General features: G+C 36.0%; 1 protein-coding gene across 2 annotated transcripts in view; it reads right to left on the reverse strand.

Moving 5' to 3' along the window:
• Window positions 1-807: 807 nt before the first annotated feature.
• LOC138186859 (uncharacterized) overlaps window positions 808-27,524 on the reverse strand; it is a 71,248-nt gene continuing 44,531 nt past the window's right edge. For both annotated transcript variants that reach the window (XM_069127115.1, XM_069127114.1), the window contains 4 exons: window positions 25,807-26,034; window positions 23,866-24,083; window positions 17,475-17,625; window positions 808-1,199 (listed from right to left, as the gene is read on the reverse strand). In XM_069127115.1, the coding sequence (XP_068983216.1) occupies window positions 907-1,199; window positions 17,475-17,625; window positions 23,866-24,083; window positions 25,807-26,034 (890 nt within the window). In that variant the 3' untranslated portion in view covers window positions 808-906. The remainder of the gene's footprint in view (window positions 1,200-17,474; window positions 17,626-23,865; window positions 24,084-25,806; window positions 26,035-27,524) is intronic.

Here is a 27,524-nt window from a genome sequence, read left to right on the forward strand (position 1 = left end):
TTTGACGATAGAAAATGCAAATTTGTTGCGTTCAAAATATAAGCGATTGTTCGTGGAATGTGTGATTCTTCGATCACGATGGTCGTACTTTTGTCCGCTTTCAATCTCTATCGAACTACCGTGCATCGTATAAACGAGCATTCTTCCTCGTTTGTTCTTGTGATCTTTTAATATTTCCGTGTTTTGTATACGAGCGTGAATAGAGGGTGTTGAGAAAGAATGTAATGTCCCAAAGATGTGGAAACATGTGATTCGAGTCGTTTGGAAAAACGATAGTTCTCTTCTGTACAACGTACGATCGTTGTACAGAAATTATACGGTTGTACTGGAAATTATGAAATTTGTTAAAATATGATTCTTTCATTTGTGACGTAGCAATTGTAATTAAGAGTAGTTCATTTTTGGGGACGATTTCTAACGTTATAATATTTCTTTCGATTGGAATTTTTCTTCTTCAAGGAATTTCTCCGAGGATTGTTAAAATCTGAACAAAGTGTAGCTTTACTAAGTGTAGCTATAGCAACATCCCTAAAGAATACTTGAATTTCAAATCTACCGCAGTTACCGAAACAACAATAGATTTCATATCTATTTGATACTAATAACACACGCTCTTTTTCTTATCTTTTTATCTTCAACAAACCTCTCAACACCCTACACATATACTATATCATCCTATCCATCCATTATCTTTCACTTTGCATCCGCATATCCATCTCTTCCTTATCTCTCATTTTGCTATGTATAGTACTTATCTGCAAATTTATTTCAAATTCACCACAATCGCTTTCCAACGATCCTCTTCTCTCTCTTCAACTGTGCCTCTTCGGCATTCACGCGGGGACAAAGAGCAAGAAGAAGGAAATGACAGGCAGACGGTGTTCGTGACAAGATCGTGAAAGAATCTCAACTATTACCGGGGACAGGTATCATGTGATAACCGGGGGCAGGTTGTAGAGGTGGAGAGTGTTTGACGTTGGCGGGCTGCGAGGGTAGTTGGAGCGAGCGATAATCGAGCGCCGGCGCGGCTGGATGCTGTCCTTCTCGATGTCTTCGCAGATCCACCTTCCTCTGGAACGCCTTGTCGCAGAGACCACACTGGAACGGTTTGTAGCCCGTGTGCTTGCGCATGTGCGTGATCAGATTGCTACTCTGGGAGAACGCCTTGCCACACACCACGCATTTATGTGGCTTCTCACCTGCAACAGCGATTTACGGATGGTTTCACGTTAGAAATTTGAGAAACTTTGAAACTCGCTATTTTTACTCATTTTCTTTTTACAGTTAGTCAATTACGAGCTTACTGTCTCCTCTGTCTCGTAACACTTTCACATTGTTCTTTAAACAATTATTTATCATTTCTGACGATTTTACCCAGCTTTTTTTAGTATATTTGTTGGTTACCGTAGATATTTTCATAGACAAAGAATTGAATAAATCAAAATGTTTTTCCCTATCATATGTTATAATTTTCTCTGTGCTTATAATTCGCGATAGTTAAACTTCAACATTTATATTTGTTCCTTTTCAACCTTGCTACGTGTTGCTTCAACGAGCAAGAGGATCTTTAACCCTTTGCACTGGGAATTTTCAATTTCGTTACCAGCAGCTCCCAACGCTTTTACTTTAACTAAAAAATAACAATTTAAATAAATAAAGGAAGAAAGAAATTCACTTAAATACCAGTTTTATTCACACTATTGTTGTACTTTGTAATTTTTAAGTGTATGATATATCTTGAAACAATTTCCAAGAATCTTTCGAGCGACAAACGAGCTCCTGAGATAAAAGCTGATGTCGAGTCATACTACAAAGGGTTAATTGTTTTAAGGAAAATTTTGATTTATAGTTACATCGTGTGGAATAGTTGATAATAGTTCACTGTTGCGCGATAAATAGCAACAGAGGCAGGAGGCTAAAATGATGCAAATTATGCCACAGGATTAATAAATCCTCTGTCAGATGAAATTTGCTAAACCTAACGATTTTTCATTTATACTATGTTATATATATAAAGGCATTTGAACATAAACTGCAAACATCGTATTTCTGGCAACAAAGTATCTCACGCGTTAACAGTTACTCATCGTGACAAATAATCGTGAAGCAGGTTGCAAATTCGATTAACGAGCGAGGAAAGAAGTCGAACGCGATTTGGAATAATGAGTCAAGGTGAAGCTGAGCACACCTGAATCAACCTATAAATCGTGGCGATCTGTTTGTCGCCGACAGTTGGAGCAATCTGTTTACGTCAACGTCGAGAAAAGTGTCTTCCATTGCGCTTCTTTTTCTTTCAGGCGATTCAACCTTTCAAACCTTTAAACTGTTCTTGCGAATTAAAAAAAAGAATTTTTGAATACAATACATTTTACAAAACAAACCCGATGAACTACTAGAAAACAGAGTTTATTAGTTCACCGATTCAACGCTACCATCCTACAAAGATATTAACTAGAATATCTCTTTTTTTCCTATTTTACGACATATTTACAACTGGCTGCCTAGATCCAAGCAGCAAATTTGATACGTGAGATTGTGTCGTGGACAGTGAATAACACGCAACAACGTTTCAATTGTATTCTATTTTGTGTGCTGTAAGTCGGTTGGTAGGTTCTGTTATCTTTCGTCTTCCTACTGTCGGTGTATGTCTCAACTAGAATATCAATAATAAAAATTCCTATAAAGAGAAAAGGCGAGTAAAAGAGTGAAAATCGAATACTGCTTATAACTCAGTCCACGAGCTATAAAGATTGCGAGCAAAGAATAAATTTCAAGCGGCGCGACATCGCGTTACATGTTGAATACGGTTGCCTCTAAATATTCATAGTGTACCACTCTAACTGCTTTTTAAATACCTGTTTTTAAATATGTCCGAGCGGATATCAGGGTGTAATTCAGTGCGCACGACGTTCCGAGCAAACAGAGGATGGCTATTAAGCGCGAACGTCCGCCAAGTTCCGCTGATGAACCGTGTAGAAGAAAATTCCAGGAAACTTAAATATTTGCTCGAGAACCATTATCAACCTGGTTTTAAGAACGATCTTTTATGCGGATCGGGCTACCGATAAGAGGAAAAACTCGTTCGGAGGAGACCTCGAGCGGTCGTCTAACGATGATCGTCTCGATAAATCGTGCAAACAGCCCCGGTTAACCTCTCTTTCTCTATCTCGAAAAATTCCAGGCAAACACTGGAACCGATTGTAAAATGCCGATAAAACGGCTCATACGTAAGTTGCGTACCGCGGGGGTCCCATCGTCGTTAAGATTCTATCGAGAAGAAATTAATTTTCGTCCTGGCCGACGTCACCGTGATCGTGCGACATTTATCTCTGAGGGTGCAAAAACTCGCGGTGTGGAGGGGAAAAAAAGAGGGAATTCTCATCGCGGTTAGGTTCGTGGATTGCTCGTTTTTCCGATTATCCACGGCCAACATGTGACATTTTCTCGATCGACTATAGGCTAATATGTACAATAATTATTTGCAGAGAAATTGTGCACGGGGTGTAAGAAGAGACGAGAAGATTATTAAGTATGTATAAAGATCGTTGCTGTGTATAATAATGATTTGGAGAGGGGAAACAGTGAACGGAACAGCAGCGTGAGAAGAGAAGATTGCTGGGAGATACAGCAGAAAAGAAGAGAAAAAAGGGAAAGAGAAAAAGAGGGAGAAGAAGGTGGAAAGGAATAGGGAAGATGAAAAAAAAGTATGGCAGTGAAAGGAGAACGGATAGTAAAAGCAAAAGAGAGAAAGAGAGCGAGAGAGAGGTGAGAAATAGCAATGTGTAATGGAGAAAAGAAAGAATAAATTGAATAGAAAAAGGAACAAGTATAAGTCAAGTGGGAAAGAGATGGAAACGAAGGAAATACAAGATGATTATCTGTTTCCTTTTTGAATCAGCAATTAGAACTAATATTCACGATTTAGGTCCTTGTATCCTTTATGTTCCAGGATGAGCAATCTACCCATGAAGAGACTCCAATGCTTCGATTCAGACCGAGTGGTAAATTACTCGATTCGTGATGTTCGATGCTTCATTCTTGAATTTGAATCTTGTTGATGAAAAATTAGAAGCAATTGGAAAGGAGTGAAAATTGGAAGGAAAATATGACAACCGATCTAAACGAAACTTCTTATCGCTCCTATACTTATTACCATTCGTACCATAAAGAATAAAAATAGATGAATACAAAAGTAATTAGAGAGGTATAAAGAAGAGAATGAAGTACCAACTTGCAATCAATAAAAAAGCGTGAGTGTATCGGAAGAGAATGAAAGAGGCGACCGATAACACTCTCTTGTAGAGCGATAAAAATGTCACCAGCAATGGTCACGGCTTCCCTTTCGTTTTCCTTCGTTTCTCAGTCAGCGTACATATATTGCTTGCGAATCGATTTGCATCGATATATCATCGGACTTATCGGGTCCGCTATAAATACGAACAATGGCGGAACGCGACGATGATGACGCCTTGTTATCACAAGCGTTGGTTCGTTTGTGTCACCGCTTAGGACGACGCGAGGAAAAATACCATTATCGTAATTGTTCGCTCGGCTTTCGATCTACCTAACCCTTTTATAACTAATGAAAGATGGTTGTCTACACGAGTATCCTCATCGAGTGGTGCTACGTTATTATCGAAATGATTTTCCCGTAAATTAAACATGGCGAACATAGCTACGTCAGCGTACGATTTTTTAGACACAATTCTAAATAGATTGATAGACGAAGGTGACGATATTACACAAAGGAATTATTAACGATGCTTTCCAATAAGTCGAACAGGATTCTACGGTACCGTTAAAGATAGCACATAGCGTGAAGTAACTCGAACATTAAATGTTCCGTGCAATAAAATTATCTGATTGGTGAAAGTTTGAGTTTTCTTACAAAATTTCTATTTTTTAGGAAATGAGATATTTTGATTAGTAAAGCATGTTCTATTACATTTACAATGGCGAACAAAAGAAAACTATGTTGGTAACAAGTTGTTTATTTTGGTGCATTATATCTGCTGCTTGTTCTTTCTCATCTGTCAATCACAATCTTATTTTCTAAAATTATGCTGTTTCTTCGTATTACTTACAAAGTTTCTATTTTTTAGGAAATGAGATATTTTGACTAGTAAAGCATGTTCTATTACATTTACAATGGCGAACAAAAGAAAACTATGTTGGTAACAAGTTGTTTATTTTGGAGCATTATATCTGTTGCTTGCCCCTTCTCATCTGTCAATCACAATCTTATTTTCTAAAATTATGCTGTTTCTTCGTATTACTTACAAAGTTTCTATTTTTTAGGAAATGAAATATTTTGACTAGTAAAGTATATTCTATTACACTTACAATGGCGAACAAAAGAAAACTATGTTGGTAACAAGTTGTTTATTTTGGTGCATTATATCTGTTGCTTGCCCCTTCTCATCTGTCAATCACAATCTTATTTTCTAAAATTATGCTGTTTCTTCGTATTACTTACAAAGTTTCTATTTTTTAGGAAATGAGATATTTTGATTAGTAAAGCATGTTCTATTACATTTACAATGGCGAACAAAAGAAAACTATGTTGGTAACGAGTTGTTTATTTTGGTGCATTATATCTGCTGCTTGTTCTTTCTCATCTGTCAATCACAATCATATTTTCTAAAATTATGCTGTTTCTTCGTATTATTTAAAATTTGTTTTGTACACCACTGTAAGTATGTATATAAAAATATCCATTATAATATTTAATAAGTAAACTAATTTTCTATCCAGGTACCATTTTTCTAATTATTTTCTTGGAAATATGCATTCGTATAAATATACGGAATCTAGTTATTAGCATTCATTGGATTTTACGCGTTTACTATAACGTGTGTAAGAATCTAACAGGAGAAATTCCCCATGAAGAGGAGGAAACACCTAATGACACAGAATCAGTCGCGTGCTTATATGTATTTCGATCACAGAAACGTTCTGTATGGCCAGCTAAAGAGTTCCACTTTGCATATCAGAGGAACAACATATTGCAGCGGAAGTGTAATGTCTTTTCAAAAGCTCTTTCGACGGTGTACGGCGGGCAAACGATTTTCATCTTGTAGTTTCCCAAGTGAAAGCGTCACGGAGTAATAAATTTTTCATTACCCTGCAAGTAGTTTCTTCCTAGACTATGGCTTGGGTAAAAAAAAAATGTCAAATTCATCTTCTTACGAATTCATTTAGCACGCTGACAACGCAGCCAGACAAAGAAAAGTTTGATTTGAAATGAAATGATTTAAAAATAAAAGCGATAAAGGAAATTCCGATCAATTGTGAATCTTTTGTTTGATTTTGTTTGCTTTAGTCGACCGGCTGGATGGATTTAAAATAAACTGATTAATCAAGATCATACTTGGAGAAATTTTGTTTGCAATGAAAATAAAAAGTAACGACCTGAAATAACCACTTCTTTCAACTAATTTATCATTTTTATTGAAATTAAGCTTATTTTATGAGTCAAAATTAAAGAGGCCATTCTTTGTTTCAGTCAAGGTGATTGGCGAATAAAATATAATAAAATATAAAAGATAATTAACGTATCGATTGTTATACGACGGTGAATGAAACAGATCGCTAGGAAAAGTAACAAATTGTTGCGATATCTTAAAATATATAGAAAAGCTTCTTTCAGAGTAATTTTAAAGCAATAAAAATTCGCGTCCTTCAAAAAATATACAAAAGCTGTTTTCAAGTTTATCTTGAGGGCAATAGATAACATTAAATATTCGTTATTCAAATGCAACTTTGAAAAAATTACCTGTGCACTTTAAATTCCGTTCGAATCTTAATACGTGTGTATATTTCGCCTACAATAAGTTCGATTCTTAAAATTTCACCGTTCAATCGTTAGAGTCTATTTCTATCGTGTTTGCGTTTCTGCTGTGATGTTAATTAATTATACTTGAACTTGAACGGACTCTGCGATCTCTGTACACCGCGTTACGTTCTTTTATTTTTTCCTTTCGTGATTCCTGTCTGTGTTTGCGCGACAGATAACGCCAAAAATGTGACGTGTACTCGTGAAATTGTATGCGGGCTTGATAAACTCGACGTTGCAACTGGCGATCAGAGCCGAAAAAACATTCGAAAACACAGCCGGCAAAAATCGTGATCCTTCTGTTTGTCCAAATGTTTCCGCGTCATGATACGCACAGTATCGGAATTTATCGAGTAATCGTAGAAAAAGCCACGAAATCCCACTGATTAAGTGGTAATTCAAGTGGTTCTTATTACCTTGCTTTTCTAATGACATAATAAACGCAATTACCGTACGTTGAACATTCAATAAAAAATTATCAAGCTGTAGAAATTTCTACAACATACGATTGCTCATCAATATTTTTGTAAAACTTAGCATTCCAATGTAACGTAATATCGAAAATCATTGCCAGTAAACAGTTGTACAATAAAAAGAAATGAACTATTGTTAGCAAAATATATAACATAATCGTATTTCAATTGTAAAATTCTACAACCTTTTCTTCCCTTTAGGGCGAATATAGAATTATAATACAAAAATAACAACTATCTAAACTAAAAGTTTCACAGAATCATAACTTAAGAAGCGAAATCGATATCGTAATCGTTTCCAACTGCTGAAAGTTCAACTGAAAGACGACGATCTCCCAAATTTACACAGGACCTGCACCTTTTGCCTTTTAGAAAATCTCATCATCGAGGGTGAATGATCGCGCGTGCATGATCACCGCAGCGAAAATACGTTAAAAAGGAAGCGACCGGTCGTTAGAATTACTCGCCATAGAATCATTAATTTGGCAACCAAGTGATTGCGGATTTTGTCAATATCACCTAATGACAAAATCCGCGATCGCTTAGTTGCCAAGCCAGTACAATCGCGTAAAGGTGTATCAAAAGAAGGAGGAAATTTGAAAGCAATTTCAGCCGATGGGTAATATTTATCAAGTGTGTCAGCAACCGATGAACGCGCGTATTCGTCCTCTTGTACGCGTACGTGGCCATGTATCGATCCATCTCGACTCTCATTACCGAGCCCTTAGCGGTCGACTTAAATATTTACCGTCTGAAACGTTTACTTCGTGGCCGATTTTAATGATAGCACTGGATACTCGGCCTTTTCGCGTGTGTGTCGACACGTGCGTGTGTTTTGGTAGCAGCCCGCCAGTTTAATTATGCAGCGACCGCTTAATGAACTTCATGTAATGGCGTCGCATGGATTATCTGGGACCAACGTCGCCGACCAACAGTGGATTTTCATGTATCGGAAATCGTCTGATTCGGAATGTTATTCGTCCCTCGCTTCAAAGTTTCTTCAGAGTCAATGATTCGTACGAGTATCTACGTTGTATATTGCTTACGTATTCTGATACTAAAATTAAGAAATTATTACAAGATACAGTCGACTGATATGGCTTTTCATTATTATTATTATTATACGACGAATATATAATAAAATAAAGCGAAATGGAAAGTAGGAAATCTAATTTTCATACGAACACGAAATTGAACGTTTTAGCCTTAATTGAAATATTGCTTTAGTAAGCGATAGAGAAAAGAAAGCAGTAAACTATCGTCTAATAACGATAACTCGATGTGATAGATTAGTGGAGTGGACAGTGCAAGAATCTGCAATCGAAACTTTTTAATGCGAACACGACAATAAAATTCCTCGATATACTCATTTCGATATAAAGTGATGTTTCATCGGCTATTGCCAGGCAAGAGGACAATTTCAATGAAAGTACATGTTAGGGTATGCAATTTACCATGATGTGCGTGTATCAACGAAGAAAGACCATCGCATGTATGTAAAACTTTAGCGATAACCTCCCTTAGATCGCTGCTTCCTGTTCTATGTCTTTCTTATATTTATTTTCAATTGCTTATATCGCTGGTTTGAGGGGAAACTTGCTCACCTATTGTCTATTCGAAAGAACTATAGCTATATTATTTCTCTATCCAGACGTTTTCTTGTTCTTCCTTTCCCTATTTTCTGTTTAAATTCCACAACAATCAGAAAGAGATGCAACAACGTATGACGCGTAATGTATCGTAATTCTGCGTGTATTTTGTACTTTATAACTCGAGTATCATTGAGAATAATTCTATTCTTTTAATGTTTTCTAAATTCTACTTTTCCTTCTACTATTTCTACTATTCCAATTCTACCTTTTAATTCTATCCGTTTAATCATCAATTTCTATTGGCAAAAAGTGGATATTATTTTTATTATCCAAATAATCTCGCCAATTTCTTCGTATGATCGACGGATCGAATAGAAAGATTTAAACAAAATTTAACTTTGTTTTCTCGTAAAACGTATATGATGATATTACTTAAAATTGCTCAGGTATAACGCAAATGAGATTATTACAACGATCATAGGAGAAACGATGCTGAGAATGTTTTGTATTTGTTGTATTTTGTTGAGAATTAAATGTGAAATAAAATTTCAAACGTGTTGTCGCGAAGAGGTAAGAACAGGGTGGATACTGTGACGACGAGGCGTGTCGTATCTCCCACAGGAATTATTTATACGGGGAAGTTTTGCTATAGAAAAGTCCGGCAAACAATTTACAAACTGCGTGTAACCACTGTTCAGCCCGGGTTTCTACTTATTACCCAAAGGATTATTACAGTGCTGCCGTATTTTAGAGTACAATTTGTTCTTCGAGTTCAACGAATCTTTCCTCACGATTCATTTATGCCCTCCGGTAGTCGTCGAATATCCTTTACCCTAGTCTTATATCATGCCGGTGAATTGTATGAGATTATATATCTTTCTCCTCAACGATAGCAAAAACGAAAAACAGACATCGAGAAGCGTATGAATTTTAAACCGGTTAGTTAATATTCTCCATGATATAAAAGTTTGGTTGTTCGAACGGTTGTAACGATTAGACCGGAGATGTTTATGCAAATATACTAGGTGGCTCTGTAGAAAATTGGCAACGAAGTAGAGATGGAATATAATCTGGATGGAACGTGTTTTGACTTCAGAAAATTTCAAATCTCTTCTTTAGACTCAGAAGTATATTTTATATAAAATCAGTTTAGTTAGTGACATATTTATTTTATAAAACTCGATTAATTTACTTGCAAAGATGTACAAACACATTGTACAAATTACCAGGTAATCGTTATCGTCTAATTTGATGCTATTAATTATTATAAAAAATAAAATAACACAATATAGAATACTAAATATGAATATGGAAAGTAAAAGAAGCATTGTGTACATGGAAATGGAACGTGTTTTGGCTTCAGAAAATTTCAAATCTCTTCTTTAGACTCAGAAGTATATTTTATATAAAATCAGTTTAGTTAGTGACATATTTATTTTATAAAACTCGATAAATTTACTTGCACAGATGTACAAATTACCAGGTAAACGTTATCGTCTAATTTGATGCTATTAATTATTATAAAAAATAAAATAACACAATATAGAATACTAAATATGAATATGGAAAGTAAAAGAAGCATTGTGTACATGGAAATGGAACGTGTTTTGGCTTCAGAAAATTTCAAATCTCTTCTTTAGACTCAGAAGTATATTTTATATAAAATCAGTTTAGTCAGTGACATATTTATTTTATAAAACTCGATAAATTTACTTGCACAGATGTACAAATTACCAGGTAAACGTTATCGTCTAATTGATGCTATTAATTATTATAAAAAATAAAATAACACAATGTAGAATACTAAATATGAATATGGAATGTAAAAGAAGCATTGTGTACATGGAAATGGCATTAATTTGCAATGTGCTTATTGTAGATTTCGCGTATTTGAACATAACTTATATCCTATATTTTATTCCTACATTGTGGCATACATTAAAACATATAGATAAGTGGAGTCATTAATCACATATCATTCTTTATGATAAACGATCTAGTTTCTACAATTTCTTTTGTATAATCAGCCAGTACTTCGCGACTTCCATTTACAATTTTCGTCGCATTATACCGAACGTTATTAATAGCAACAATTAAATACTGATACTAGTTCAAACGTGACACATAACGATAACGTGCTACACGTGTAACGAAACATAACATTAGGTGTCCGTCTCTTTAGTGACTAATCAACAAGTTAAATCGCAAAAACGAAAAAGCTAAATAATATTCAGAAAGAAACCGTAGCTTGGTCGGCTGTTATCTGACGTTTAAATCGCTTTACTTTCCGCCGATCCATTAGAATTCGATGCTCGTTCGTCCACGCGGTGTTCTTATAATTCCCCAGCAATTAAGCGCAATTATCCGTCAAGGTTGCTTTTATCGGAACGCTACGAGAAGCCAATACACGTTGAAAAGTCTGTCGTACGTACGCTACTAAGTCCCAACACTTTGATCACGTATTATTATTATTAAAATATAGAAATTAATGTACACGGTATGTAATGTATACGGTATGAATAAATTAATGATAAGTAGACAGCGAGTTCATATTTTTGCGAAGGCAGTTACGAAACGAAACCTAAACAGAGATTTATTTGAAATTGCCAAGCTTACACAGTCTGTTTCAAATTCTCTTGTCGTTCTATGGGACCCACAATTTTGAAATTACTTACTGAAATAATTCAGCGATTCGTAGGAAAAGAAAAAGGGGAAGAAGGACGTAAAGAAAACATTGCAAGTGTGATGTGCACATGTCTCGGTGTTATACATTACGCAATAACTCTGTACATATTTCACCCACCCGTTAATTATGTGGCATTTTCCAATGACAGACGAGTTTTGTTTCCAGCTAGGAAATTGGAGATAGGAATATTCCAAAGTATAATGAATTGGAATAAAGAGTTACTTTTAATTTCATGTGCAAACACAGAGACAGAGCAAAGAAATTTTATAACGCTTTCGAATGTATCGATCAAACGGTATGTTTGTACAACGAGTGGAGGTATTTTTTAAATCTGAAAATGTCATTGTTAAATAACGTTTATTCTGTTAGTTCTCGTCGTTTCTTTATAAGCGATAAATTATTGTATCGTATCGTAGGCAGTCCTTCGTAGCAATCGAAGATTTCTACTTCTCACAGGTTACGTGTATCTTGAGAAATGATCGGTTTTTTAGTTTATAAGAAGCTCTGATCGTAACATCTTCTTTGTTATAACCAAACAATACGATAAATAATGCCGGGAAAAATCCAGTCTCGTACTAGTCAAGCAAATTACTTTGAAGATTTTGTTGATAAATTAAAATTATGACAAGTTAGTCAAATTTTGCACGTTTTGAAGTATAGATCAACTCACGATACACTGCGTATGTAGTATGTATTTTGTGTGTATATATGCTGCTACAACCGAGAACTGGATAACATAAATTGTCATTGATAAAACTAGCGATAATTAAAACCGTAAATGTATTATGTGCTACCTTATAGATTATCGCCATTATGTTCGAGTATATAGTAGAGTAATGTTATATGTGTGAAAATAAACACATATAGTTGTTTTTAAACGCAGTTAAAAGGAAAACTAACAATAATACCCAGTGTTGGTTCATAAAATATCGAATATACATTAAATAACTTCTGTAAATATTATAATAAAATGAATTTTACCTAACACTATTTGACGTTTCATATTCCTAGTTCTAAGTACTCCAATTAAAATCAAATTAACTAAAAGGAAAAATTGTGCTATCAATATTCTATGTACCTATTTACAGAAACCTACTCGATATTTCATAATTTTGCGTGTAATCTGGTTTTCCCACTGATATTCTAAAATGCTATTCGAATGATAATTACGGTAGTTAAACAAATCAACTAGAATTTATACTTACGTTTACTTAATGTGCCATTTATTTATTTGAATAGGGAAATGGTAACGAGGAAACACGAATTGCTCGTTTCTATCCATAAATTCTATTCGCTTGATATCTCACAATGCAAAACTCAGCTTTCTATAAAATCGTTATCAAAGAAATTTTCTCGAAATATTCCGACAAAGCAACGTACACGGTACACGAATGATTGCAAAAATGTGTAGAACGCGTGTTACGTAAACTCCATAACAAAGTACTCGTTAGAAAGTTTAACAGTCAGGATTCCACATCTTCGATTAATATGCATAAAAGTGTAAAATCACATGGACGTTCGCAGTCTATTCGCCAACAAATTCAATGTCCGCCTGAACCACTCGGAACGTTAAAACGGTAAAGCAACCATCGTAAATTCTCCGTTGTTTTCTTAACGATGAATCAATAGGAAGAAATCGCGACGAGGGGCGATTAAATTTGTATCAGTAGTTGTTCCGTGAAACGAGGGCAGAATCGTTTACGCGAATGGATAAAAGGTGTCTGGAGGTACACGTCGAACCCTTACGACGCCCGATGCTAATTAAAAAGGGACACGACGATCCTCGTGGTCGGCCACGTGGCTAACCGGAAACTCCCCGATCCGTGACAAGCAGCACGTTTCCCATCATTCGTATATCTCCTTCCGGTCGTTCGAATCGGAAAACGCGATTAAATCGTCCCTAAAATGTTCCCCTCGCGACCGATCAAGATTTCTTCTTAGATTAAATTGGCTGTTTCCTTTTATTTATGCATCTTTCAATCTACATTACTACGTAATATCGTTTCGTCAGGAATAGACATAGGCATCGTGATATTTATACAGTGGCTACAAAAAATATTGAATACGTTTTATTCGGCCTCGCAGCCGAGAATTGCAGGTTTTTTTTTTTACAAATATCTATATTTACAAAGCTATCTTATCCGTGCACTTTGTATCATTCACTCTCTCTCTTTCCCTCCCATTCGACTTACTCTACCGACTAATTATCCTACTTGTTTCAACCTTCTTCCCTCGCTAAAACTTTCTTTAGTCCGCTTATCCCATATCTTTCTCTTCACTTTTACTCCTTTGTTTTGCACCTCCTCGAGCTATTCTACGATCTTTCTATCCTGCCTTTCGCTCACTACGTCTTCCAACCCTGACATCTTTTACGTTTTCCTCTGCCCTGTCTCGTTAAATGCTCTAGGTTCCCGAATTTATCCCATGATTCATCCCGATCTATCCTGATCTGAGGTTACACCTTCCTCTTTCCAATAACTATCCCAATTTTCCAAATTTCCACGTCTTTCCCGTGATATTATCTCTTTTGACTTTTTCCTCTCTTTTCTTAGATACTGGGTTGGTAACTAAGTGATTGCGGATTTTGTCAATACCATCTAATGACAAAATTTGATACAATATCTAAATAGCAGTTAATTTGGTCCAAATATATCAAATTCCATATCAGTTATTATCGTTTTGAGATAAAAAGACACTTCGATGGAAAATAAGGTACGTGCAAGTAGCTTTTAGAGCCACTGTACGCGCTGCTTGGTATAATTTTCTTTATTGTGCGTTTGAAACGATGAATTCGATTAAGCGAAAATTACGAGCATTGTAACACGAACAACATACGTTGAAAATCGAAGTGAAAAGCTTTCCACTATATTCTTTAATATCTGAACACACGAATACTATCGTTTGATTTATCATTTATCTTTCTTATGAACGATGAATTTCCTACTTCGAACAGTTGCATATTTTATACAAATTTCATAAAATAGTCGAGCAACGAAACGTCCAGATAATCGTTCCATTCGCAATTTATCTTCTTCGATTAATTATGTATAAATAATTGTCGATATATCACGAAGGGCTATAACAGAGGTGTATGCTTAATGCATTATTGTATTAGTGATTTCTTGAGAATGTGTTGGTACATCTTCATGAATATGATTCGAGTATTGTATTAGACAAATAACAAATGTGTTCAGGGTCGGTTCTAAAGTCCATTAAGGTCTGCTCGTGACGAATATTATAGACACATTTATGTATCTTATTTCCTAATACATTAACATGATAATTCGAGAAATAATCGTGAAACGTCTAAGGAAAAAATCTTTTGTTTAATATCTGTTATTTTTAATTCGTATACGTCTTATATAATTATTATTTATTTATATTCTTATAGATCCTTTTCAAATCTTTCAGAAGTTTTTACATTTAATTATTTTCACATTTAATATAAAAACGTTTATCTCGATACGAAACTTTGAAATGTTTGTTTCTTAAACTTTTATTACGACAGTTTCTTTCTCGATAAAAGAAATCCAAGTCATCGTGTTTTTTAAACGACATCGTATCATCGGACTCGTACTATTCGTCATTTGAAAAGCTTTTTACCATCGAAACGATGAATTTTTTAAGATTAACGTCGTACCAAGTGTGCGCTGAATTAACTGTCCAAGTTTATTTTGTCCTTCCTGAAAGGTTTAAAAAATATTTCCAGAGATAACCGTTTCAATTCACGAGGGAACAGTATATCTATGCTTTGCATGACATGTCACGATGGGATATCCATATAATTTCCATTTTAAAATATACGTCGATTATTTGTCGATATGTTCCTTCACGTGTTTCATTGCAACTACTTGGCACACTTATTTCACCACATCGTCGTTTCAATTAACATTGACAGGGTTAAAGTTCTATCATTAATAAAATTCAACTGCAACTTAATATCAAAGAAATATGTAAGAATTGCATAATTTTCTATACCTAACGATCCTCTTTCATTCTACTTTCAAACAAACCGTAACTTCTATCGTGATCAATTCGCAATAGCAAAGTATACGATGACCATGCGTGATTCACAGGCATATGACACTCAGGAAGCGTCGGCGATAGGCCCGTGCATAGGTGCACGCGTAAACAGTATGTATATTAGAGCGTAAAAGAGGGACGAGGACGTTATGTATCATCGTGGTTGGCCGAGGATGCGTTCTATTACACGTGCATATACATATAGTGCGCATTAACATGCACGCGTCGCGTCGATCAAAAAGGCGCGGTCTATAGGACGAGCCACGACACCGGCTTTTTCGGTATCGTTACACCCAGCGAACGTGCATGCCACGTATCCGACGTGATAAGCGTAATTTCGTTTCGTCGACGACAGCTACGTTACCTGTTCGACGGAAATCGAATGGACGATGGTCGATTAATATTAGTTCGGTGTATGTGAAACGTCGGTTTTCGAAAATTTGCAATTAGTTCGTGGTCTCCTTTGACAATTTAAATAGTTTGTTATATTGTTTGGTATTCTTCGAGGCTCTATTAATTTGTAATAAAGCGTTGAAACACGAAACATATTGTTTGAAAAGTATATTGAAAATATCGGATCGAAATTAGAACTCGGTTCACGTTAAATATCGCTATCGTTTCAAGTCGTTGATCCGGTTCGTCTCGAATAAATCAACAGGAAAAATGGTAAAAAATTGAGGAAAATCGATTCAACGTGAACAATTTCACGAAAGGTGTCGTTTCGATGTGAAAAACGTAGCGTTGACGAGAGGAATTTGTGTTATATCGACATCGTTTTAAGTCATTGATCCCATTCGCCTAGAATAAATCAACAGGAAAAATGGTAAAAAATCTAGGAAAATCGATTCAACGTGAACAATTTCACGAAAGGTGTCGTTTCGACGTGAAAAACGTGACGAGACGAATTGTATGAAAAAAAAGAATGAAAATTTATAGTATCGGGGACAAAGGTATCATCGCGATATGAATTTAGTGAAACTAACGAGGGGCAGAAAAGTTGAAAAAAGTTGAGGAGTTTCGTTCCAATGGGAATTTCACGAGGTAACAAGTGACGAGACAGTGGTGAGCTTGACAAAGTTGCGAACTCTAGTTGCCATGTCTCCGACATGTTGCAACGTATATTTGCAGTTTTCGACGATCGTAACGATGGTCAGCTGAATAATGGAAGCGAGCGAACATATTAGAAGCGGCACGAGTCGCGTGAATAATTGAAAAACAAACGTCAGAGTTTCTTCAATTACAAAACTAGTTGCGCTTGCAGACGCGCCAACGCGAGAAGAACTTTCTCTGAAATATGTTTTTTCATGTCGTTGACGGCAACTGTTTCATCGATTGGCAACGATACTGCTGGAAAAATTCCATAATTTATTTGAAGACTACAGAGCAAGAATCATAGACAGACTTCATGGAGAGATTACGATCACATTCTCTACTTTTTATTTTACGGAGTAACAGTTTATCAAAATTATCACTCTATTTCATTTTAAACCTAAACACGTGTATTTCCAGCTGCTTTGTAATTTAAAAAATATTTCCTCTCCTTCTAGTAGATATTAAAGTATTGTTTGTCTTAACAATTATACTTTTGTTCTTAAACGATCCCATTTTATAATAATTAAAATATTTAAGTCGTAAATAAGTCGACTCTTTCGTTTTATAACGTCCAGTTAGTGAAGTTATAGTTAAGATCGGTTATAGTTAAAAATAGATAGAATAAAAAGGCTCTTTTGATGCTACAGTGTATTGAATATCAACAGTGTATTGAAATATAAAATTACTTTACGGTAAATCTGATTCACCATATTTTCCCCTATGGTCATTGTACACTTCAATAGCTTAGGTAATAATTTAATTACGAGACTCACCGGTATGAATGTAAGTGTGCTTCTTCATGTCTGATTTCTGATGAAACCTCTTGCCGCAATATTGACAGGGATACGGTCTGGTGTCAGAGTGTATTAAAAGATGAGTGCTGAGAGTGCTCGAACGTTTGAAGGCTTTTCCACATTGTTTACACTGTAACAGAATAAAAGGGTATCTTAGAAAGTTGAACCAAGTCTAATAACTATTGACTAGGTATCATATTCTTCATCATATTCTCCATGCGTTTGTTTCAAGTTTCTCATCATAAAAATACACTTTGCATAGTATCATATTCGTTGAATATTTTAAAACGTTTCATTGTAAAACACGTCTCAAATTGATGTAAAATTTACTCTGATCTCTGTGCTTTTAGATCCACGATACTGAAGTTTCATAAAATTCCTAGTATTGAATTGGCAATTAAGTGATTGCGGATTTTGTCAATACCACCTAATGACAAAATGTCACTTAGTTGCCACCCTAATAAATCAATTTACAAGAAGTTCATTTTCTCAGTGAAATTATTTCACGACTTTTTCTTTCTACCTCCCAAATTATCGTTCAACCAAATGAAAAATCAACGAAATAATATTCGCTGGTAATTGGTATAACTGAAACGTAGTCTGAAGGAATTACAGTAGAAACAAAGGAGAAAGGAAAATATGTAATTGATTACTGTTGAACGATGAAGATAAACGAACGATTCGACCTGGAGAAATCGAAATCGGTATAGATGATGAAAAATGTGGAAGGAAGAAGGCGGACGACGTCGAGCCGGCAGGCGCACCTGTGTTCACGGAGCCTCGGTTTTTCTCCTCGGGCTTATTGTCACATGGGCGCCAGTCCTGACAATGCTGTCGACCTAGGCGTGTCTCTTTTCACGATACACGCGTAGGTACATGCGTGGAATCGCGTACGAAACCGCTACAGCGGGATATTATTACGAGCGTGCACCGGTACCGGTAGAGAGCTACGACTACGCATGATTCACATCCCTCACCGATCAATAATAAGGAACGATATTACGATATTAACTTGTCGCGATGTTTCAGCTCGTTCAATTCTTTTCACATGCCCTTACGTCGTTTGGATATTTAAGAAGTTGCGGAAACACTTGTCCATTTGTGAAACGTAATTTTCTTTCAACCCTTCAATTTCAGATTATAATTTCGATTGCGACACACGATGGCAAATTTTCTTCGTTTTCTTTTCTCCTATCGGTATACTTGATCTATCGCTATACGTTTATCGGCAGAAATGGAGTTACTTGAAATAATTAATCTTCCACGATATCCATTTTACATAATTTCACATGCATCCCAATTTCACTGCTCGTTTTATGAAACCGAACGCTCTCGGAGAATTTCGAATGCTTTCTTGTGATCAAGTGGCAGCAGAATGCAGCTTACGATGCGCCGCTTGCTGCATTTGGACGACACCGAAGAAGTTCACCGAAACTCGTTCGCGTGCCCCTCTGGGAGACCGTAGAACGTGTAATGGCTTCCGAAGAGCTTATAAATCGTCCGTTTCGAGGTTTCCCCGAACAAGTATCGACCGTGGCAAAAAAACGTCCCGTGTCTTCTTTGATCTCATTTTCTTTCTGGAACGCTTAATGCGCGATCAAAACGACCTCGAGCATGACGTTCAACGACGTCACGAGAACTCATTCTTCTTCTGTTTAAAATACAGCAGGTTTTTCATTAGTCTCGATGACAAAAGAATTACGAGAATTTGTTTCTCTCTTTCTTTACGCTTTGCCAAATACTTTACATACGCGATTTACTAAAAAAGCTGGATGAAACGATTAAAAACATTATTTTGTTTATTTATTATCGTATCTTTCTACTTTCTACGTATTGCGTTAGTATTTAATCGTTACCATTGCATCTATTACAGTATCTGTTAAAGCTTCTATCTATTAAAATAGCTTGTAGCTTTCAAATAAATTTTTTCAAAGATTAAAACACATGCAAAGTGTCCATTAATCATCTTGAATAAGAAGATGGATCAGCGACGATATTTTTTCCCCTAGTATAGCAGCTTCAAATAGTCGCGTGTATTTTTTCTTTCGCAACGACTTGTATTTTATAAAATATTCTTTGTTATTTTAATCCTCGTTTTCTATCGAAATAAATATCTTAGGCATCGAAATCAAATTTCAAGTTAGTATTTAGCAATTTTTCTTGCAGATATTCGATAGAAATTTCGCTCGTTAAAAAGCAAGATTGTTATCTCGCTTGTCCCACCGTATCTTCATATACGGAATTTTTATGTTCATGTTCGCCTCTTCTATCATTCAGTTTTAAATAACATTAAATTAAATAAAATATCTGATAAGATCCAGTGTTATCGGGCGTATAAAATTTAACGTCGTACAATTTTTGTGCCTTCGTACCGAATTAAGCAGTTAAGACATAACTTTTAATGCCAGAAAAATAAAGTACCAAACTCTTGTAATAAGTATCATGGTCTGGGCTGTTGCTGTACAATTTCCAACGATATCTTCGAACAATATACGGAATCTGCCTTCTCGTACATAACGGTATAACACGTCGAATGACTGCAGTCGAAATATCGCGGGATGTTTGTAAGCGAGGTATTAAATTCAGGTCAAAATGTGCCGCTTACAAAGATTGAGAAAAATGGTTAACCGCTGGTTCCGTTCATTCGTTTTTATTCATCCCCGACTGATTGCGTTGTATACTTACGTATACGTGTAACATTATTTCTTAACATTCTCGAAACGTTGCCTTCGCGTTATGAATACAGTAGAAACGGATACGGTACAAGATAGTGGTATAGAAGAAAATGATCGTTTGCGCGAAACATCTTGCAACAAGATCGAAGAGAAACTAGAAAATTCTTAGGGGATAGGAAATCAACGACAATTTTCCGCACCATTACCTCGCACGAACATAAAATCCTCACTGATTAATGGCTTCTCTAATAGCCTGAGTGAATTACAAACAGGAGATCCCAATTCCTACGAACTGGATTGCACACGAAATGTCAAAGTTTTATGAAAGACAGAAAGTGTCCGATGAATTTTAAGCGAACGTATGAACAGTTTGAACGGTCCAAGTGCTCGAAGTATCGAACATACGAGAAGGAAGGATCCTAGTTCTTACAGATCAGGATTCGAAGTCAGAGAATCCTATGATTCACAGCTGGAGCTACGACTAGAACTTTGAAAGCTTGGCAAGCTTATTGTAAAAACACTGTCCCCTTCATCGGTGAGTCGATCAGCCGGTGAATTCTGGCTGCGCGTATCATCCCTTCGATTTTCGTATTTGCATACGTTCCAGGTGAAATCCATGGGAGTCACGCAATGGTAGGCTGAACGGTGGCGCAAGTGCCCTAAAGTGCACCGTGACATGACGTGGCGAAGAAGCGGGTCAAGCGTTTGACGAATGTCGGAACTCGACAAAAGGCGGCGGTGAAATTACGGCTGATTGAATGGAAGTAGAAACTCGCTTGGCCGCAGTTTTACGCGCGACACGTAACAGCCACCGGACATATTAGGATATCTGGGGCACACGCGCGTCATACGATCCTGATTCTCAGCGAAAAAAGGCCCGCCCTGACAGCGCCGCGTCGCGAAACCGAGCTCGCCGTCAAAATTTTTCCCAAACCGCATCGTTTTCTTTTCGTCGGAAATTCGACAGGGTTCCACGACACGGAAACCGCACGCTCCACACTTGGATTCGCTCTCCCTTCCACGACTCCAGTAAAACACGAAACGAGGTATTCAGGAGAATATGTACACATTTCCTGCATAAACATCAACATGATCTACCGTGGACTTTCACGCGAATTCATATTTTTCAAAGTACTGTAGTATCGTGGACGAGAGGCCTAAGTGCCGACAGGCCCAACAATGTATCGTTGGTCCTTCGATCGAACAGTTTCGCGGAAAAGGTCTGCGTGACCCTGGCTACGAGCGGTTGAGGAACACGCGCGTGGTGGGGCTAAGACGAAAGACAAAGGGATGCTAAGGGACAAAGACGAATTAATAGTCGGTGTTAGTTGAGAAGCCAGAGATTGTGAGTTGAGAAGTCAGAGAGTGCGAATTGCGTTGTCGAGAGAGTGTGTTCCGCGTGAGAGAGAGCGTTGGATCCGTGGTGACGAGACTTGCCAATTAACCATCTAGTTGTCTTAATTAGAATACGTTATTGTGATTAGTTCACGTTAAACAACCATCGTTTTCTGTTTAACCAACGTCTGTTTAATCCATTTATTGTAAATAAATGAATTGTAGTAAAGATTCTACAGTACATTATTGGGAAGTGGAAGTTCGGTAGAAAATCCTTTTGTCTATCAAGTAGGATAGAAAGCAGCGTACTTTCGCTATTTTACGTAATTTTCCCTGTTACGTTGCATTCTGTGAAATTTCCAAATTTCTCACAGATGCGTGAGAATTCGCGCTCCGGTTATTATATAAGGCGCTGCTCGAAATTGGAATATGGCCACTAAAAACGGTTTTACTGTGTAGCTGTCGACGATGTAAATAAAACGAAATGTAAATTCGTCGAGCTCTGTTCCACTCGCAATCAGTCGCACTACAAAAGCGAAAGCTAAACAGAGATTTGATATTTTTGTGGATATTTTGTGGTCCTGTGTAGTGTATCAAATATCGTTCAAAATGAAAGGAAATCGCTCGCGTATAATCTAATACCTTTGGTATTAATTTTCCAACTACTATTTTGAAAAAAGTGTTATCGTTGTAGAAAATTCCGGTAATATTTATAACGAAGATAATAGGAGCATAATGGTAAAAATATTGCGTCTGAACGAATTGATAGATTCGACGAGAAAAATTGAGAATAGAAATTGTTAATAATATAGCGAATTACAGTTATAGAAGATGTAAAATAAAAAGCTATTATTGCTTAATCGTTATATAAAGTATAATATAGTAAGTATAATATATACTAGAATAGCACAACATGCATATATAATTTCATTGATTTATCGATCGATTCGATGGAAAAGATAAATGAGACATGAAAACTGATTTATAATATTCTTGCGATAAATTTATGATCATTTCGATGGTAAAGGGAAGAGAAATTCGTAACTATACTTTTTCATTTCTTATTCCTCGTCATTCTAAATGTTGCAAATACGATTATGCAACCGGAATGATGCTTCAAAGGTTCTGGCGCGATAAAACACATTTTCATTTCAGCTAGAACAAAAGCAACAGAATCTACCAGAAGAAAAATGACTACTTACAGAGATGCGTGACAAGATTATTATACAAGCGAATATACACGTAAGCAACGCAGGGAGTGACAATATTGATAGAGATATAAATTCAAGCAGAAAAGGACTGTCAACAATGTTGTCCTCGCAGTTTATTTTAAAAACGTCGTTTCAAGTGAAAAATGGAAAAGTTATCTATATGCAATAAAATATATCCAATTATTTCTTACGTATTTCAATTATACACTTTGCCGGACACGCGTTCTTCGACTTGTAGAAAAATTGTTTCTTCCAAGTGAAAACGTTATAAAAGTATCTTGATATTTAAAAAAATCATCCATCTAACGTAACTCTGGGAAATTTTGTACATTCGCAAAATATGAATACTAACATAATTGAACATTTAATATTAAAACACCTTGCAGAAAGAAAAATGAAAGAAAAAGAAAAAAGGAAGCAAAAGAGAAAGAATGGAATAACGCGAAAAGGAATGAAAAAACGGATAAATCTAGATAAAATCTTGGAAAAATTGACGCTATTCGAGTAGATGTCTGCTTGACCGTGATTTTGTTTACGAGCTGGAGAGTATCGAACCTCGGAGAAAGCCTATTTACGAAGCTCGTAAAGGAATACACAAAAATGCGAATATTTGTTTTTGACGATCAACCGAGTGTTCAAGAAGAGAACACGGTGGTCGTGTAGAGATTTCCTAGAGCGATACTCGTCGTGTTCTCTGAAAACATTTCACCACCTTACTGTTTGACGACGATTCGAGTTAGCTCCATCAGGTGATATTGTCCTTTTTCCATTTTCTCTATTGATTTCTTTCGGGCAAAGGTACCGTTCCGAATAATCTTTCAATCGTTCAATTAATTTTAATTTAACATCGTTTTAACTTGGAATTAATATTCCGATTGAAAGTATAAGACATCTGAATCGAAGAAACAACTAGAATCTGATAATAATTTACAAAAAGATTTGGATCTGCTTCTTTCTTATTTCATTTTCTCATTGGTTAATTATTTTAGATGAAAAATACCTGACTCGTTAATTTAGAGCTAGATATCTGTTAGGAAAACAAAATTTGTAAAACAATGAACTATATTTCTTCCCATATATGTATATTTCCTCGAATTTCTCTTCTTCAAGATTTAAAAAAAGAAAGACGTTTTGACATAGAAAACTCACTTGGAATGTCCTTTCCGAAGAGGAGGGCGGTGTCAACGGTGAGTGATGGATTTGTCGAGTGATTACAGGCGTGGACGATGGACTCCTGGATGATAGTATCCTGGTTTCTTTCGCTTCCCTCTCGCAGACTGTTCCTGGTGACCAAATTTCACTCTTTCGGTTCATGGTGGACGAAACGTCATTAGGTTTGGTACTTAAGTTTAACGGCGCCTCCTCCTCTGAAAATTATGTTACAAAAATGTTTTATTTTGTATAATAACTCTAGCAGAGTCGATTCTTGGATAGACATTTCTTTCAAATAATTTAAAGAAACTCTTGCTTCCAATAATATCACTATAATTGTTCAATTATGATTCGATTAATCATTACAATTATATTATAATTCAATCAATCGTTATAACTATATTATAATTACAATATCATCGTAATTACAAATTTTCGGTAAGTTTTCGCCAAGTTTAAAATAGAAATATAAATCTCCATATACGAAAATTATGAAACATATAATCTGAAGCTTCTAAATCTAGGAAATAATAGAACCAATCACTTTTCAGCCCAATACAACAAAATAGTCAAAGAATATTATATTTCATTTTGTTCGAATCACAGACAAGTCGTAAGATATTCTTCAATTTGTTTGACGAGGATTCTAAGCTAACGCTTGTCACCCGCATATATCACGAAAGTACTCTATCGTCGTAGGTACACAAACGACGAATACGAACCTAATTCGTTATCGTTCACCAGACTGCGCAGAAACGTTTACGTGGCATAATCACCGACAATTATCGGAACGTTATACAGTACCGAAAGGGATTCGTGATAATTAGTTTAATAACAGGTTCTCTCTTTGTTATCGATGACGATAAACGTAAACGTTGGTGGTGATAACCGACCGTTTGCCAACCGCTCGCAGAACAGGATCGATATTACCTACTTACTGTGCTTACGACAAAATTGTCGGTCAGTTGTCCCCTTTTTTAAGCTCTTCGCGTATTTCTACGCCTTTTTCGCCGACTGGTCGCGTCGAGAAACCTCATGGGAATCTCAAGGAGGACCTCGATGGAATTTTAAGATAAAACGCAGCAAATCTGATTGACGTATTCGGAAAGTGATTTATTTCGTGACATGTTTAAAGGAAACTTAAGCTTTTTTTTATTCTTGCAGTCGATTTAAAAATCGCGAGTGGTGAAATTGAATTAATAAGAATAAATTTGATAAAGCTTGCCGACGTACACCAAAAACGATTTATTTTAGGACAAGCGATTTAATGCTCGCAGTCGAATCTCTTCTTGTCACGTAAATAGCAAAATTATTGGTTCGTATGGAAATCCCGACGCGATTGTTACTTGTTAAACTCAACACCGTGACGAGTAGGATTTCAAATGTAATTTCACAGTTCTAACTTTGGAAAATGAAAGTTAATCGCAGCAGTGGGCAAACACGTGCGTACCACCAAGTGCCGTTAAAAGTACGCGGGATAATTCTGGAAATTGAAACAACCTACTGTTGACGTTACAACTGACTGACAAAAACGATATTATAGAGTAGACAGGAAATATACAATTGCAAATTAAGGACAATGTTTATCGCGTTCTGTAAGCATCGTGGCAATTTTGTTGGTTTTCGTGGACGTCCCGTGTGTATTTAAATAAATGTTCGATCGTTCGACAATTTATTTCTCCGAAAGATTCGTTCGACTTTAAACAGCAACGAAGATAAATCTAACGTGATTTCTCGTAGAAAAAGATATTAATATTTCCACAGTGATAATAATATTAACGTTCTTTCAAACTATAATGTAGTATAATATTCTGAAACTATGACATGTTTCTCTCATCCCATTTATTCTCACGCTACCATAGAACCTCCATCGAAATTGATCGTTACAGTCACCTCGTATAATTTTCCACGAACTGCCCTCTTAATTAAAATTCTCACCGAACTTCGCCTTCTCCGGGGTGCATCTTCGTGGCGAGCCAGCTCTGGACGTGTTCAGGGGTTCCGGGTGAATAGGTGAGCAATTTGCAACCGGTGTAGTTTGCTGGTTAGAAATCCTCGAGGGTGGCAACAGAGAATGGGGCAGCAAGAGACTCAACTGGTGTTGAGCAGCCCACCATGCAGCCCCGGTCGACCCATAACCACCATACATCAGACCACAACGCATCTCTGGAAGCCAGAAAATTTCTATCTAGCACGAAAAACCTGGTAATCCTCGGCTCTATCATCTTTCCACTAGCCAGGAATTAATTCGGCAAGTTTTCGAACAAGGTTTATGCTAAACGTGTAACACGTATTTTCTAAAAAGGTATATTTTTTTCTTAAACAGTCGAATTATTATGAAATTTTTATTTATTTTGTAAATATAGAATATAAAATGTTGTCCGATTCAAAGCTAATGTTAATCCCATCTAGTCTTCGAATTTTGATTTCGATCTTTCTATTTCGACGAATCAAAGAGATTTTTAACATTCTTAAGTTTTCTAAAAATATTTGAAAACTATTTTTAATGCTTTAAGATAAAACTTAAGAATATATAAGAACAATTGTTTCGTATCTCCCTCAAACGTGAACAAATTTCGGATGATAGGAAAATATGATTGGATCTAAAGTTATTTAAAAAAGCGTTAGAAAATTATTATCGCAGTGAACTTTCCGACTCAATTTATTCTCTTATGCCTGTGTCCGTTTTGCTTCATATTTCCTTTTTCTTTTTCCTAGGAAACTCCGTCATTATTTCTGGATAAAGTAAAAAAGCACGTTTATTTTTAGATGGACAACATTGGATATTCGTTAACGATTCAGATACGACTATTCGATATAATGAGGCGAGCTATAACCGATATAAATATTTCAACCGAGAATAGAAGATCAAATAGGAGAGCTTAAATGGGCTGACGTTTGCTTCTAAATTTGACTCACCGAACGTTCATACAGATTAAGCTTCTATTATTTACGAAGTAACATAAAATGAGACAATTTTGGTGACCTCTTTGCAGATATATGTAAAATAAATTATACAATTACTAGCTGGAGTATTTAAATACTCACTAGGCACGATACAATTTTCCAAGTGTACACGTATTAACCAAGAACAGCAAGTTAAATGATTTAGTTCTAAATTTGGCTGACTGCACTGACACGAATACGATCCTATATTTGTGAAGTAGCATGCTCTGTTTCTCAGTCTGACGTATCAAGTAGTCACAACTGATTCTGGTCAGACATATGCTATAAAACCTTGTTACGGTTGTACGAAGATAACAATCAGCGAATACATCGAACGATAACAGAATTTCATAACTATAAAAATAAGAATTTCTAACAAACACGATATAACGAGCATTTGCCTAATTGCTCGAAGATGACGCGCCACGAACGTACCAGTCAATGATCGATTGATCTATTCGGATCACAAACATCTTGAAGCTAAATATTAAAATCAAATCGCGTTCCAACATCTTCCTATCTCTAATACGTACAACGTAACACTACCATATATTCATACTATTTCGATATTAATCTATGATACTATAATAAATCTAATACTAATAGTAGACATATCTGAAAGGAATTTCAAACGCTGAAACAAGCAATGGAATAGTCACACGATAGTACGATATTATAGCTCAGCAACATATTACGGTAATCGTACGTAA

The sequence above is a fragment of the Bombus flavifrons genome, chromosome 14 (genome assembly GCF_040668555.2).
Source record: "Bombus flavifrons isolate JBK064 chromosome 14, iyBomFlav1_principal, whole genome shotgun sequence".
In the NCBI taxonomy this organism is placed as follows: Eukaryota; Metazoa; Arthropoda; class Insecta; order Hymenoptera; family Apidae; genus Bombus; species Bombus flavifrons.